We start from the raw sequence: 16,277 nt of genomic DNA, 5'->3' as shown, positions 1-16,277 counted from the left end.
AAAAAAAATTTAAACATACGTACCAATAATTTTATAAAAACAAACTCAGCGGTGCGGCGGTGGTGTAGTGGTAATCGTGATTGTATCTCATCCCAAAAGGCCTGAGTTCAATCCCAGTCGGTGCTGCCGGGAATTTCTGAGGCATAAAATCTATGATCACGCCTACCTTCGTAAGGAAAGTAAAGCAGTTGGTCCCCGGACCATGAGCTGATGAGTCGATAAGTAGGGTCCAAGTGTGGATGCATGGCTCCCTGGTGCAGTAGCATTGGTACTCAGTACGCAAAACAAGATCGACGGAAAACAAATCAAGGAAAAATAAATCTTAAGCGTGAGTTTTGAGTTTTTGAGATTTTCCGAACAAAGTTTGCGAATTTTTATCAACAAGTGGGTCAAGTGTGTATGGTGGATCACAACCACATGTTCCTCCCAATGCTCTTCTGATGTATATTGAGGTCTCCAACAAGGTTGTCATATTTGAACAAATTTGGTTGTGATCTGGATTGGCGGGAGATTTTTTAATTTTGGATAGGAAAATGTATGGCAATCGAAATAAACCTATTTATTTGCTTGCCAAAAACTGAAATAAGGCTTGTACTCGAAAAAAAAATGCACCATTTTTATCCGTGTGTAACTTTTTTTTATCCGTGGGTAAAAATTGATAAAAACCTGGGTATAACTAGTTTGGAGTGAATTGTTTACATGTGCAACAATCGGTTCAGTGGTTATTGAGATGCCATAGAAACAATAAGAAAATCGCCGGAGAATTTTGCGCGCCGTCATAAGAAAATCCGACTGCGACCATGAGATGGATCGGAAGACAACTGGGAATCATCCATAAAACTGTGTCTCAGGTGGTAAAATCGTTTAAGGAGTCCCAGACAACCGAGCGGCGGGCTGGAAGTGGAAGAAAATCGAAGACAGCTGACCCTGTGAAGGCCCGGAAGGTGTTGGATTATTTCAAGCGTAATCCGAACCATTCGATTCGCGACGCGGCTCTGAAGGCAAAGTGTTCCGCCTGGTTCGTTCAGCAAACCATGAAACGAGTTGGGCTTCGTGTATTCAAGGTCCGGAAGGCACCGAACCGGCGTGATCAACAATACACGGCGGCCAAATCCCGCGCAAGTTGTATCGAGAGTGGTTAACGAAACCGATGTGTGTGGTTATGGATGACGAAACCTACATCAAGGCAGATGCAAAGCAGATACCGGGGCTGGAGTTCTACGTTGCCAAATCACGATTTGATGTTCCGGAAGACATAAGGAAGAAGAAAGTGGACAAATTCGCCAAAAAATACTTGCTCTGGCAGGCCATATGCTAATGCGGTAAACTGAGTAAACCGTACATCACAATGGGTACCATCAACAGCGAAATTTACCGCACCGAGTGCCTTCAGAAGCGTCTGTTGCCCTTCCTGCGGTCCCACGGAGGCGAGACATTATTTTGGCTGGACCTGGCATCATGCCATTACGCGCGATCGACGTTGGATTGGTACAGAGACAATAATGTTGTTTTGTACCAAAAACCGCCAACCCCCCAAATTCACCAGAGATTCGTCCGGTGGAAAGTTTTTGGGCCATAATGAAGGCCAAAGTTCAAAAATCGTCCAAGGTGTTTAAGAACGAGCTAGAGTTGAAGAAAGAATGGATGAAAGTGACCAAAAAGGTCGGCTCCACCATTGCACAAAATTTAATGAGGGGTCTTAAGAGAAAGTTGTGGGCTTTCAGCGATGCAAAAGAAATTGAATAAAGTAATTATGCCGAAACATAATCCATATGTATTAGTTCATTCCCTAAAAGTTTCAAGAAAATCTGACTTAAAATAAATTTTTGGCGAACAGACGAGGCTCGGTAGCTCAGTGGTTACCGTTTCTGCTTACTGACCAGAAGGTCGGGAGTTCAATCCCGGGCCCGTCCCCTTCCTTGCAATTTTTCACTTTGCCTTATTATATACCCACTAGATTTTAATGAAAACAAATTCTTCTTTAACACCGATCGCATCAATTACCACAGTGTGGGTCCTGATCTAAAAATAGAAATTGGATGAGTGCGTGCGCGTGTGTGTGTGTGTTTGTGTATTATAATCGCTCTACCAAAAACGATCCCTGCGTGTGCGTGCAACCTTTCCCCACATCCAACATCCCAGTGATTTCTCGTGGAAGCGCAGAGGATTTCTCAGTTTCCTTCACAGCGAGTACCACGTCAACACATTCCTTCCCATTCCCTAGTTGACCTGCATTCGGACACGGCCGGCGCTGGTATTGCTTAATATTAGATCTCCAGTTTTTACACATTGAGGATGAATGTTAGTCCCAAACATCATCTGTTGGTTCTCTGTGTAATTGCAGCTGATCTGGTAATAACAGAGCAGCAACCGTGGGCGGTCAATCTGATTTTTGATTTTTTTTTTTTTTTTAAATAAATTTTTGGCGAACACTTTTGTTTGGTGCATTTTTTTTTTTTCGAGTACAGGCCTTATTGCTCAAATTTAACAAAACCTTGAATTTATATTGGGAAAACTAAGCAGAATAACTTTGTTCAAGACTGCAAACCGATTACACTTCTGAGAAAAAAGCTACATATTATTATATTAATTTATTTCTATTGCTCCACGCACACCTATAAGCGTTAATATGAGTATGTAGGCATCCGTCTGTTCTAAAACGCAAGATTAGGAAGTGTTTGTAATAAGATCAAATTGATCTGCAGTCTTCAACAAAGTTGTTTTGAATAGTATTCTTAACCTAAGTCAGAGATTTGGTGAAATTCGAGCAATATTACTCTTTCGAGGGATTCGAGCGAATTCACGATATTAAGATTGTTATTCTCCCCTAAAGCGTCGGTTATCTGAATATGTTTGTGCAATTTCATTAAACTGTAACATTCTTGGATAGATATTTAAAAAATGCAGCCTCAAACAAAGTTGTTCAGAAATTAATGACGAACAACTTTATGGAACATGCCGTTCAAACTTGCGGTATATTGCTTTTAGCCCTATAGAACAAAAAATTACTTTTGTTTGGGCCCAAATAAGATTTCATGTGTATTTTCTACTTATTATCTAACTATGTTTGGGATTATGGCATTCACTTGTTTTTTGTTGGACGGAAAGGGTCTGATTTTGATTCTTGTTATTATTGCATTCAGGTATATCCACGCCTATTAATTCAGAAGTAAGTTATTTCATGATTATAATAAAAAATACATCTATTTAAACAAATCTGAAGTTTGTTCGTATTACTTAAAATGATTCTAGAGCTACCTCAAAAAATTAGGTATGCAAATTTAGAATTTCTGTTAGTTTTCAACTAATTTTGAAACAGTATTGACAAAAGCTCCATCAAGATTCATCAATAAGCTGAGCTCCAGCATATTTTTATGATGAGATATTTTGCTCTCACGGAGCTATACTTGATGTTCAAGCTGGGCTCTGCGAACCCGCATCGCTGAGAGGGATGTGGAGCTCGTTCTCGGGTGTACATTGACTCTGCATACTGAGCAGAAATTTAACTTCGTGATGCGCTCGCGCAAAGCAGTAAACTTGGAGTTTCGTGATGTATTCGTAGAGAGCTTGGCTCTTGATGGCTTCTCCCAGTGCGCACGAATGAGTGATTTTTTATAAATTCGAGAAAGAAGTGCATAACTAATAAACTAAAAAAAAAACATGGAACGTATTGAACTTTCTGACGTTTATAACACGCACACTTGTGTAGTCCCATTTCCAAGGGCAAAGTTTGTTATCCTCGATTTCGCTTCAGCAAAAAAATTGGTTTGTTATTGTTACCCTCAATTTCGGACCATCAATACTCGTGCGCATAGAATGGACTATGTATGTATTCCGTAGCTCCAAAGTGGCAATTGTATTGGTAGGGTAACTGTGTATATTCTCGGCAAACGCGCCTATTTTAGGCAAAGCAGAATAGCTCCCGTGTTTGTAAACTGAACCACGATTTCGGCATTTCAACTGTCTCGTCATCGTATAGCGGATCATCTATTGTGTCAAATATGAAAAACGCATTTGAGATTCAAAAGATATTGGGCTATTCCGGGAATACATACATAGAGTCGGAGATGGAATCTTCTACGCTATCTATCATGTAAGAGTTTTTTTTTTTTTTTTTCCTTTGGTTTGTTTTTTCCGTCGATCTTGTTTTCCGTGCTGAGCACCAATGCTACCGACGTGCCAGGAAGGCAGCTCCCACACCTGGACCCTACCTATCGACCCATCAACTCATGAACCGGGGACCAACGGCTTTACTTCCCATCCGAAGGAAGGCGTGATCAGAGATGTTATACCTCAGAACATCCCGGCGGCGCCGACGGCGATTGAACCCAGGCCAGCTGGGGTGAGAGATAATCACGCTTACCACTACACCACCGGCGCCGCTATCATGTAAGAGTTGCACATTGCAAATTTAATGCTATGCTGAATTTTTAGGTAGAGTAATTGCATTTGTTATCCTGCAGATTATTTAAAATGTTCTTCGATGAACACGTGATAATAATATTACCTATAGTTATCAAGCGTTCATTGAATAACGTTTCAATTAACATTGATTTAAATTAAAAAAAAATGTTGGTAGACTTTCGGCGGTTTTGAAAATCCGGGAATCGGAAATGGGGAGAGATTAAAATGGGGAATAATTTCAACTAATGTTCTCTTAGGACTCAATAACTCGAAAATCAAAGCATATCCAAATAATCTAATACCATCATTTGATAGAGCAAACTTCCTTTATCGAATGGAAATTTTATTTTGCGTGGTAGTGTTTTGATTCTCGAGAATTTTGTTGGGTTGTTCTGCCTATTTCAATTGTTGGTCTAGAAATATTTCTGAGCTACCGTGAGTGCAGCGAGGGTAGCGAATTGAATGAATAAACATGTTAAAAAACAACAGGAGAATACGAAAATATCACCAAGGGATAATCCATAAACGGAGTAATTAGTGTTTATACTAGTTTTTCCCTCATATTTTAAGTCAGAAATATAATTTCGTGTATCCACTCATAAAGCACTTAGCGGAAAAAACGATCAAAGATTTGTGTGACTGAGTTTGAGTAGCCCAAAAAGTGGTCCCAAGTTAAACAAAAACATAAATCTCTCAAAATGTTACGTTCACTGGGAATGATCCTATAGTCCATTGAATGTATTGTTGTGTATCATAATATTGAATGGAAGAACCGTGCATCAATCAAAGGCCGTGCGTGCTCTCTCCGAATGCAAAACGAAGCTCTATATTTACGGTTTCACCGAGTCCATCCCGAAGTTCAAAATGTTGTTTGGTGAGCAGAGCGGATGTAAATCACGCCTCACTCAAGAAGAACGAATCCCGCATCACTCGTCGTGATGCGTGTTTGTGGAAGTCCAGCTTGAGCATCAATCTGAACTCGAACTCTTTTGTGCTCCTTGGATTTGACATCACTCTTTATATGTGAGGGATGAACTAGATCGTGATGAATGAGCATCTATACGGCATAATCTGAGTTCGGGGAGTTTAGGTAAGCCTGTTTAGAAATATCGTTAAAGTTAATAATTGATTTACCGTAATTATTCGCATAAACTTAAATGTTCAGGACATAAAAGGTGATTTGAAGAGGCTTAACATCTATCAAACATGTCACTGTGGATACGTTGAATTTGGAATGAATGATTTTCAAATTATTACTTTATTTTGTAAAATATCATACAATTAGGCTGAATTTTTTTCAATGATCTATTTTTTTTTAAATATATGTACGTTGGTTTAGTTGTAGTATATATTTAGTAAATACAAAACATCTAGTCAACCTTCCCAAATTTCTTTTAAAATTCAAATTCAATCAAAAAGTTTTTTTTCTGAAATTTAACTCCATAACAACTAAATTGAAAGTCTAGATCTAACATATACGATGGTTATGATGGTTCATGGGCCGATTTAACTGATATATGTTACCACGTTTACATTTGTTGGATAAATTCCTGGAAATAAAACATACATTCTTTAATAATGATTCTTTCAATAAAAAAAACTGGTTTTGATTTAAAATAAAACCATGTCCAAAAAATATTGTTCACAAATGATTGAATAATCAATTATGGTATTCTCCATTGATCCGAAGTCTGTTGAAGCTACCAAACACCTTCTGAGGGCATTTAGAGTTCTCTTTGTTAATTTAGGTTAGCGGATCTTCAGTTTTCAGAAAATGTAATTAAAACCATGTTTTACCCTCTCCAGCAATTTTTTTTTTCCAATTCTGCATGCTTCCGTTCAAAATGGAGGCAGTATGAAAAAAATTATGAAAATGATCTTGATCTAGCAGTTTTTGTTAACAAAAATGTATAATTTTATTAACTTTTCCCACGAACGATTGCACCAATTTTAACTAAACTTGGCTAGCTAGAACAAGAACGAACAAATGTTGGGCCAAATTAAAAAAAACATCTATTCAGTCTAAATGTATTGACGCTGGAATTTTCCTTTCGAAGTTAAGAGCATTTTTCAAAGTAATATTTGTTTTACTGAAAATTGTAGAACAAATCTATTTGGTCAACATAACAACTTAACATAATGATTTTGAAACCAATGTATTCCTAATTTTCATGAAAATTCTAGATAACAAGTGTATCTTTTCATCCGTTAACACAACATTGGTTAAAAAATTTGATTGTTTTTCGGCTCATAAAATTTAGCCCGCCAAAAGACGGGCTTGGAAAGTAAAGTTTTGAATAAAGTTTTCGAAATTGATTATTTACTTACATACTTGAATAGCCCATGCTTTATTTTTACGAGTAAACAAAAATCCAAAAATAGCTAAGTATGTCCCCCAAGCGGTGCCGGTGGTGTAGTGGTAAGCGTGATTATCTCTCACCCCAGCAGGCCTGGGTTCAATCACAGTCGGTGCCGCCGGGAGTTCTGAGGCATAACATGTCTGATCACGCCTTCATTCAGAAGGGAAGTAAAGCCGTTGGTCCCCGGTTCATGAGTTGATGGCTCGATAGGTAGGGTCCAGGAGTGGAAGCTGCCTCCCTGGCGTCGGTAGCATTGGTGCTCAGCACGGAAAACAAGATCGACGGAAAACAAATCAAGGAAAAAAAAGTAGGTCCCCTGCTCCGAAATGAACAATAGGGATTTGAACTTTCCCAGTTAATTTGGTGCTCAAGCATTGTTCAAAAATAAGAAGAAGAAAGCTCGGGACCGCATTTGGGATAAAATAAAAGTCAAAATTTGTTCTCTAGAGCTAGTACAGTAAAGTTCTAATGGTTGAATCGATATAACTCAACTTGTTTTATATTTAACTACGTTGGATAAAGTATTAGGAGCATGCAGTGTTTAACAAAGTTGTTCGATATTTGTTTCTGAAAAACATTATTCAAGACCGCAAATTAGTAGGAATTCAACCTAAAAAGTAACAGCTTCAAAAAATTGCACAGACATATTCAGATAATCGACGCTTCAGGGGAAATCTCATCAAACCCTCGATGGATGATTTGAAAGTTCACAGTGAATACGTAGAATGACCAACTCTATCGACTGGAATACACATAATTAATATACATTTTTTATTATAATAATGGTCTCAGAGACACCGTGATTAAACTTCCGTTGATAATCCGTTCCTCAATCCATAGCATCCATGTGAATAAATTAAATGTGGCATACAGCCATAGACTTGGCAAAACATACTCAACAATATTTAAAATGAAGATTGCCACCCCTGATTGCTTATCTTATAGTCATATAAATTGACTGAAATATCATCCACATTCCAAAAACACTACATGGGTCAGAAATCTCTGATAAATCTATCATGCCTAGGAACGAGGTAAGAGTAAAGTGTTTAAGAGGCCAATACCTTTGAACGAATATTTATTTACCATTGAGAATCAAGTTCGTACAATTTTAAAATCAAATTCCAGCTTGGCAATGAGACCAATTAGAAGCTCTTGAATCACCTGAAACATGTATGAGACAGTACAAGTCTGCTCAATTTTTAAGTTTAATCTGATTGTTCTTTTAGCTCTTATATAAAGTCTAATGTCACATGCATGACTGTTGACTATCGACATGATCTGTTTGAAGAGCCTACATGGTTTAGGTTACTGCATTCGAAGTGAATTCTTACATCATAAATGCATTCGTCACTGGGTTGTTCAACATTTGTCTTCCTAGTAAACATGTTATATCACTTGGTCAATAATAATTAATACCTATCTCGTCTGTCTCTCACGTCGTAAGCTATGCACATCACATTCCAAGTCGATCCCAAAGCACACGTACATGAGCATCATCCACCTACCTATACTCAGATATGTAGGTTTCTTTCGGATGGAAGAGTTTTATTGCAACCAGAAGGATTATAATATTCACCCAAACGATCACTCAGCTCGGCAGCCTCAACAGCACAAAAACATCTGGACCGCTCGTGCTCTCCTTCCCTGTGGTCTGCATCCTAGAGCCTAAGTGAAAAAGGATACTATCATCCAAAACGTATGCATGTCAGCTTTGTGGGGCCCAAAGCCCGCAACCCTCAGATCCCCAGTCCGGCTAAAGGGATGACAATGTAGGTTAAAACAAGAGTGCAATAAGAGAATAATAATTCTACCATATTGCATTTGCCAGAGCAGTGTGTTTCCTCTCTCAGGGAACAACTCGGGGCCATCAACGACGACGACGGCTCGAGTGTTGGGTTGTTTAGTTATATCCTGGTTCGGTTTGCCTTAGTTCTTCCTTTCCTATGTCTGTAGTTATGCGGTATAGGATTCAGGCACCAGCGATATCATCAGTGCCCAAGGAAGAGGTTTTGGATGTGCCAGCAGTGACTTAAATGCAAACGTTACATAAGCTTAAGCCAGCAGCAGTGGCGGGCTTCACTGGTGAATTGTGGGATAGAGTCTGGTGATGATGTTATTTTACCATTACGAACTGTTTCTATCTTCCGAGTATACTGCTCATTTGCGTAGCTTTGGAGCCAACTATATCGTGGATTGCATAGAGGGTAAAACTGTTTAAAATGAGCACCTTAGAATGGCGTTCAATTTCAAATTATTTCCACATCTACTATGAGGCCACCAAGCCATTTACCCTAGTGGATAAAATTAGGTCTATAAATTTAAGCATTCTGCTGTTAACTGTTTAAAGTAATTTACATCTCCCTTTATGCGACTTCGGTGTTGCACAAAAAACTAGGACAAACACTTTTTTAGACTTGAGCTTCTATAGTCGGGTTCCTCGTACCTTATTGTAGACAAAAGCTCCATTGTCCAGGATTCCAAATATAAAACATGAATTCTTTTTGTCACCGTCCAGCAACACTTCCACAACTACATCTACGTATACGGGTTGCACCATATCAAGTCTAGGAAAAATATACTCAAACAGCTACTGAAAAGAGAGGTTCTCCGACCAGACAATCCTGGGCGCTTCAACCAGCCCACAGATCTACATCTAGAGATAACGATAGCGACACAACAGTAGCACTACTAGAGTGTAGCAAACACTATTATTTCTAATTCAATTTTCATTGTGTTCTCCTTTCTTGTTCTCCGCAGCTACGGATGTTTAATTTACATCGCAACACAAATAGCCTCCGGTATGAAGTATCTAGAGCAAATGAATGTAGTGCATCGTGATTTAGCAGCGAGGTAAGTGCAATTGCATATGTATTTATGGGAGTTGTGTATTGCGGCTGTTTCGAGTTTTTTTTTCTCTAGAATTTGATGAAGCTTGAATAAAGGCTTATTCTTTATTCGAAAAGCATCAAATAGGTATTTTTTTTAGTTGTTTTATAAAAAGTTTCAAATGAGTTCAAAGGATGATACCAGAGAGCAAGCAATATTCCTTTACACCGCCTTTAACGATTTATGTTGAAAAAAACAACTTTCCTGAGGATTATATAACATTCGCCCGTAGACATTCGCACTAATTCCATTTCTTCCGTATGGACCATTCACCCAAATGAACTATTTCTTAATAATCTAAAGTCCGTCTAATATAGAAAATTTTTCATTAGCAATGGATAGAAGCATATCGTGCATTCATTTACATTCATTTGCCTCTAACTTTTTTCTTCGACAGCATTCCGCAAAATGATGTATAGAGCTTAACAAGTCAAATCCATTTCTCTTATGCATGACAAACAAGAGCGAAAATAAGCCACTACTGTTTTTCAATGAATGTATTTTACATTCATTAAAAAACAGTAACAAGTTCTGCCCGCTCTAATTCGTGATGAATAAGAGATACAGACTTGAGTTATGAGCTGAGTTGTAGTTAATAACAAAACCTACAAAAGCTCTATATATCATTTTGCGGAATGCTGTTGATGATAAAAATTTAGAGGCAAATGAATGTAAATGAATGTATGAAATGAATGCAAATGATTTCCCTTGCCTGGATAGAAGTAACCTTGAAATACAAAATGTTTGTTTCGAGTAGTTCTTTCTAGTGGGTTACAGTGTATTAACTGATCTCATGTAGGTCCGTTTTTAAAGTAGTATATAATGAATCCTGGATTTAAACCCTTCTCATAGATCTGCCCAATTTAGCATAATTCCAATTTGCATAACTGCAGTTTAGCATAATCAGAAAATGCATGTTATTGCCATTATGTAATATGACTGCTTTTGTACTATGATCTGTTTTCGAAAAATATGAAGGAACGACTCATGCTCAAGAGAAGGGAAAATATCGATTAATTGATTACTATTCCTCCTTTCGACCATCAGTTGTTCTTTCATATTCCGTTGAACGGCAATATATCTATTTATCAGTATGTATAAGTAAAGTTTTTCCGCCATGCCAAATGGCCATTATGCTTATAAGAAATTCCATATAAAAAGTTAGAGTGTAGTTTAGAATTTCGTAAAAAAATAGTAATTTTGTTCCTTATCAAAAACTATAAGACCCGTATGTCACCATTAGTATTTTTTATCAATTTTTTATTAATCATAACTTTTGAACCACTTGACAGATTTTTTGAATCTACACTCAAACAAATCCATTATTAAAAAAAAATTCTGCGAAACCAGTGGACATATGTTTTGAACCAAAAGGTCAAATGAAAGATTATTAGTTTTTAGGAAAAATATGAATATGGATATTAATCGTGGTTTTACATTCAAAAACATTGATAATGATCAATTTTAATTAATTCCATGTTCTCGGGACCAAAGGCACTATTGCATGAAATGTTAAATTAAAATTTGATTTGTTTACACAACATATCGTAAATTCAACGATGAATGTTGTTTCTTTTTCTGAGGTACAATTTTCAAAAATATTATGTTTTTAGTTTTTGCTTATTAACGGCTATGAGCCTCCATTATTCAATACTAAATATTTTTGAAAAAGTGTAGCTTAGAAACGAAAAAAACATACATCGCTGAATTTTTAATATGCAGTAAGAAAATGTCAACATTTTAGAGAAAAGTATATCACTCAATAGCGCCTTTGGTTTTGAGACCGTGGAGCTCATGAAAATCGATTAAATTAAAAGTTTTTCAGTGTAAAAGCACAGTTTAAACCCATATTCTCCTTTTTTAAAGTGGCATTAATAATCTTTTATTTGAAATTTTATCCAATTTATCGGTCCAGTGTTTAAAAAGTTATGACTTTTTTTAATATGGAAAAAAAATTACCAACTGTTACGAAATTCTAAGATTCACTCTAACTATGTTCTATTGAATTTCTCAAATGGGGCAGAGCCCATTTCGCATGGAGACATTTGGCAAAAAGACATTTCGCAAGCGATGCCAGTGGTGTAGTGGTAAGCATGATTGCCTCTCACCCCAGCAGGCCTAGGTTCAATCCCAGTCGGCGCCGCCGGGAAAATATCTCACGCGGCTATTTGAATCGTTCGCGTTCGGTTTTTAGGCATTGAGTCTGGTTCTCCCTTGGTCGAGAAACTTGTTCAGCTGCCTTTCAGTTTATTCTTCATTCCTTCTACTGCTGTCAGTTGCAAGTCTACCTGCAGAGTCACTTGGTTGGAAGAAACTGTTTACTAAAATGAACTATGACGGTTGTATATAGCAAGTTTGGCTATAATCAACCCTCCTTGTTTTTATTTTCGATTTTCCCAGTATTTTGCAAACTTTGTAACGGAATCCGCTGCATTTACATGTTTCCGCAAATATGCTTTGGTCAAGGCCCAACACACTCACAAATGGCTTGCCAAAGAGGAGAAACAGCTGAATCACCATCAGACTCTGCAAACCTGTTCTCGTCATTCTTTCGGAGTGTGTAAAGTAAAAACCGGCCACCTTCGACTGAATCGTACTTGACCAGTTTTCCGCATTACGACTTGAACGTGACAGTTTACAACTTCGCTCCTCTTCTCATGGAAACTCTACAGCTTCTCGATTTAGTTACATGGGTCTCCCCCAGGGCTCATGTTTAAGCCCCCTTTTGTATAATTTCTACGTCACAGAAATTGACAATTGTCTAAGTGACAAATGCACGCTGAAACAACTTGCAGATGACGGAGTAGTGTCTATGACAGGGCCCAGAGAGGCTGACCGGCAAGGACCCTTACAAAATACCTTAGACAATTTGTCTACTTGGGCTATTCAGCTAGGTATCGAATTCTCCACGGAGAAAACTGAGTTGGTCGTTTTTTCTAGGAAGCATAGCCCAGCACAACCAAAGCTTCAACTTTTGGGTAGGCCGATCACTCATTCCATGTCTTTCAAATATCTTGGGATCTGGTTCGATTCCAAATGCACCTGGTGATCCCACATTGAGTATCTGAGACGAAAATGCCAACAAAGGATCAATTTTCTTCGAACAATTACCGGAACGTGGTGGGGATTCCATCCACAAGATCTTCTGACGTTGTACCGGACAACGATTTTATCGGTTTTAGAGTACGGTTGTTTTTGCTTCCAGTCAGCGGCTAAAACTCACATCATCAAACTGGAACGGATCCAGTATCGCTGTCTTCGTATCGCGTTAGGATGCATGCACTCGACTCATACGATGAGTCTCGAAGTGTTAGCGGGCATGTTGCCTCTATCTGATCGGTTTTTGGAATTATCCCTCAGGCTCCTCACCCGTTGTGAAATTATAAACCCACTGGTGATTGCAAACTTTGAGAAGCTTCTTGAGCTAAACCCTCAAACTCGTTTTATGACATTGTACTACGTGTACATAACACAGGATGTCAGCCCTTCACAGCATAATCCTCATCGTGTATGCTTCTCTGACTTCGGCAATTCAGTTAGTTTTGATTTATCTATGACGCGGGAGATTCGTGGAATCCCAGAACATCATCGTTCTATGATTGTTCCGTCAATTTACGCTGCAAAGTTTGGCCAAGTTGATTCCGCAAGATCGTTCTTCACAGATGGATCATTAATAGAGTCGTCCGCTGGTTTTGGTATTTTTAACGAATTTCATAGCGCCTCTCGAATGCTTCAAGCTCCTTGTTCCGTATATGTTGCTGAGCTGGCGGCAATATACTATACGCTAGAAACGATCGCCTCACTTCCACCAGATCACTATTTTATTTTTACGGATGGTCTTAGTTCTGTCGAGGCTATTCGCTCCATGAGGCTGGTAAATCACTCCTCTTATTTTCTCATGAAAATACGAGAGCTTTTAAGTGCTTTATCTTTATGATCTTTTGTCATCACCTTTGCATGGGTCCCATCTCATTGCTCGATTCCGGGCAATGAGATGGCTGACTCACTTGCTAAGGTGGGCGCTATGGAAGGCGATATTTACGATCGACAAATCACCTACGATGAATTTTTCTTCATTTATCGTCAACAGTCACTCGTCAGCTGGCAGAATAAGTGGAGTGAAGGGAGTTTGGGACGATGGCTATATTCGATCATCCCTAAGGTGTCGAAGAGTTCTTGGTTCAAGGGGTTGGATGTGGGTCGAGACTTCATTCGTATGATGTCTCGCCTCATGTCCAATCACTATTCGTTAAACGCTCACTTGTTTCGTGTTGGGCTGGGAGACAGCAATCTCTGTGAATGTGGACAAGGTTACCAAGACGCCGATCATATTATTTGGTCTTGTGCTGAGCATCGTGGAGTCAGATTGGAGCTGTACGATTCCCTTCGGGCTCGAGGTAGACAACCTAACGTTCCAGTTCGGGATATTTTGGCTGTACGCGATCTGGAGTTTATGAAACTCATATATGTTTACTTTAAGAATATTAACATTAGATTGTAAGTTTGATTAACCTTGTGTTTAGTTTGTATTTTGTACGTGTGGATTTGTTTTTTTATGTTTTTTTTCAAGATGAATAGAAATTAGTTCATGTTTTAGGATTAATTAAATATTTGTATCGTAAACCACATTTCAAACCTCCCTCTCCCTTTTCCCATCCAAAAAAAATTGTAAATCTCCACTAACCTCGAGACAACCGCGAGTATCCGGTCCAGCTCCTTTAACTTATATATAAGACATCAATAATGTATAACGAAAATGATAACTCGGCTATGTAAAGTTTATTCGATTGAGCCTGTACAAATAAAGTAATTAATAAAAAAAAAAACTTTGCTCCTCATGATGTTCGCACTAAACTTGAGTCCATAGAAACTTCAAAGGGCGCAGGTCCTGATTGTTTACCTCAAATCTTTATTAAACAATGTGCGGAGTCAGTTGCCTTACCTGCAAGTATGCTTTTCAATAGATCGTTAACGGAGGCCATTTTTCCTATTGAATGGAAGACTGCAGCTATCACTCCCATTCATAAACTGGTAGTGTTAACGATATTGAAAATTACCGTGTAATTTCCATTTTGAGTTGCTTTCCCAAAGTTTTGGAAAGTCTTATCCATGATTCGCTGTACCGTAACGTCCATCATCTGATATCAGAGAGTTAACACGGATTTGTAAGGAATCGGTCCACAACAACCAACTTCATGTGCTAGGTAAATTCGCTCATGAATAGTCTGGAAAAGAGTCAACAGGTCGATGCAGTATATGTTGACTTCTCAAAAGCATTCGACAAAGTTCCACACGCATTGGCTGTGGAAAAACTCAAACTTATGGGATTCCCGGAGTGGCTTACTAGGTGGATTGAATCATACTTATCTGACCGCAGTGCTTTTGTGCATCTTGGTGGATCCTGCTCTGAAATGTTCTCTATTACTTCCGGGTGCCTCAAGGGAGTCACTTAGGACAACTACTTTTTGTACTGTTTGTGAACGATCGTTGCGTACTCATCAAATCACAGAAATGACATTTACCGATCACATAGCAGCAACAACCGCCAAACGCAACACGCAACAGTTCGAGGATGTCTATTGGCTTAAATCATTGTATTGTTCTCACGCTTTGCTTTCGCATTGAAAAGATTCAGCGAAACTTTGTTAGATACGTTCTACGACTGTTACCCTGGAATAACCCGGTTGTTCTTCCCCCATACGAGAACCGCTGTGTTTTGATTGACATTTGCACATTGGCGAATAGGAGGATACTTCTGCAACGGCTGTTCATATTTGACATTCTGAACAACAATATTGATTGTGCTGAACTTCTTGGCAAACTTAATGTCAATGCTCCTGTTAGACAGACACGCCAGAATGGTCTTCTCCGCATTCCTCAATATCGAACACTCTACGGGCAAAATAATCCGCTTGATGTTTGTTGCCAGCGATTTAACGAGTCTCGTGACAACTACGATTTAATGTATCCAAAAACGTTAATAGAAATAGGATTAGCTCCGATTAAGGAATTAAGCTGTCTGTGCGTTTTTTATACGAAGACGAGTAATAGCTAAATAAATAAATAAATAAATAAACCATAGCCTTTTTACCGAATTTTTCGGTAAAAATCGACTTATCCGCGTCTCAACACTTCGGCCATCACGAACGGTGTAGCACTGATCACCAGGAAGAGTTTTGTAATCAAATTTAACGTATGATTCATCGTCCATAATCACGCACACCGATTTTCGGCACAGCAATTGGTCGTATAACTTCCGAGCCCTCGGTTTGGTGGATGCGGCTTGTTTTTCACTTCGCTTTGGCTTCTTCTGCTTCTTATTCATCTTTGCACGATTTTCCGGTCTAGATTTCGGTCATAGGGTTCGGTTTACGTCCAGATTTTTGCTTGTCCTTGAAAGTTGCTTCATCACCATACATCCGAATCGTGTTTCAAACGGCTTACACCTTCCATTTTTGCTAATTTTTCTAAGAGATATGTTGGGGATAGTACATGGATAAATGCTTCGTATTGTCACGGAAATGTAAAGAACCGACACTTGCGATACACGAAACTGTTGGTCAAAATGTAAACAATGATTCAGTGTGATAATCAGCTGTTTAAACTTCTTCTGAAACAAGCAGG

At 38.5% G+C, this 16,277-nt stretch overlaps 1 protein-coding gene across 3 annotated transcripts in view; it reads left to right on the top strand.

The window, feature by feature from the left end:
* Ddr (discoidin domain-containing receptor 2) overlaps window positions 1-16,277 on the top strand; it is an 819,413-nt gene that overhangs the window by 737,025 nt on the left and 66,111 nt on the right. For all 3 annotated transcript variants that reach the window (XM_065222576.1, XM_065222577.1, XM_065222578.1), the window contains one exon: window positions 9,525-9,617. In XM_065222576.1, the coding sequence (XP_065078648.1) occupies window positions 9,525-9,617 (93 nt within the window). The remainder of the gene's footprint in view (window positions 1-9,524; window positions 9,618-16,277) is intronic.

This window comes from Ochlerotatus camptorhynchus, unplaced genomic scaffold, assembly GCF_037179485.1.
Source record: "Ochlerotatus camptorhynchus isolate MF236.1 unplaced genomic scaffold, CSIRO-AGI_Acam_v1.1 ptg000176l, whole genome shotgun sequence".
In the NCBI taxonomy this organism is placed as follows: domain Eukaryota; kingdom Metazoa; phylum Arthropoda; class Insecta; order Diptera; family Culicidae; genus Ochlerotatus; species Ochlerotatus camptorhynchus.
Note: the sequence above shows the minus strand (reverse complement) of the source record. Positions and strands in the feature narration are given on the sequence as shown.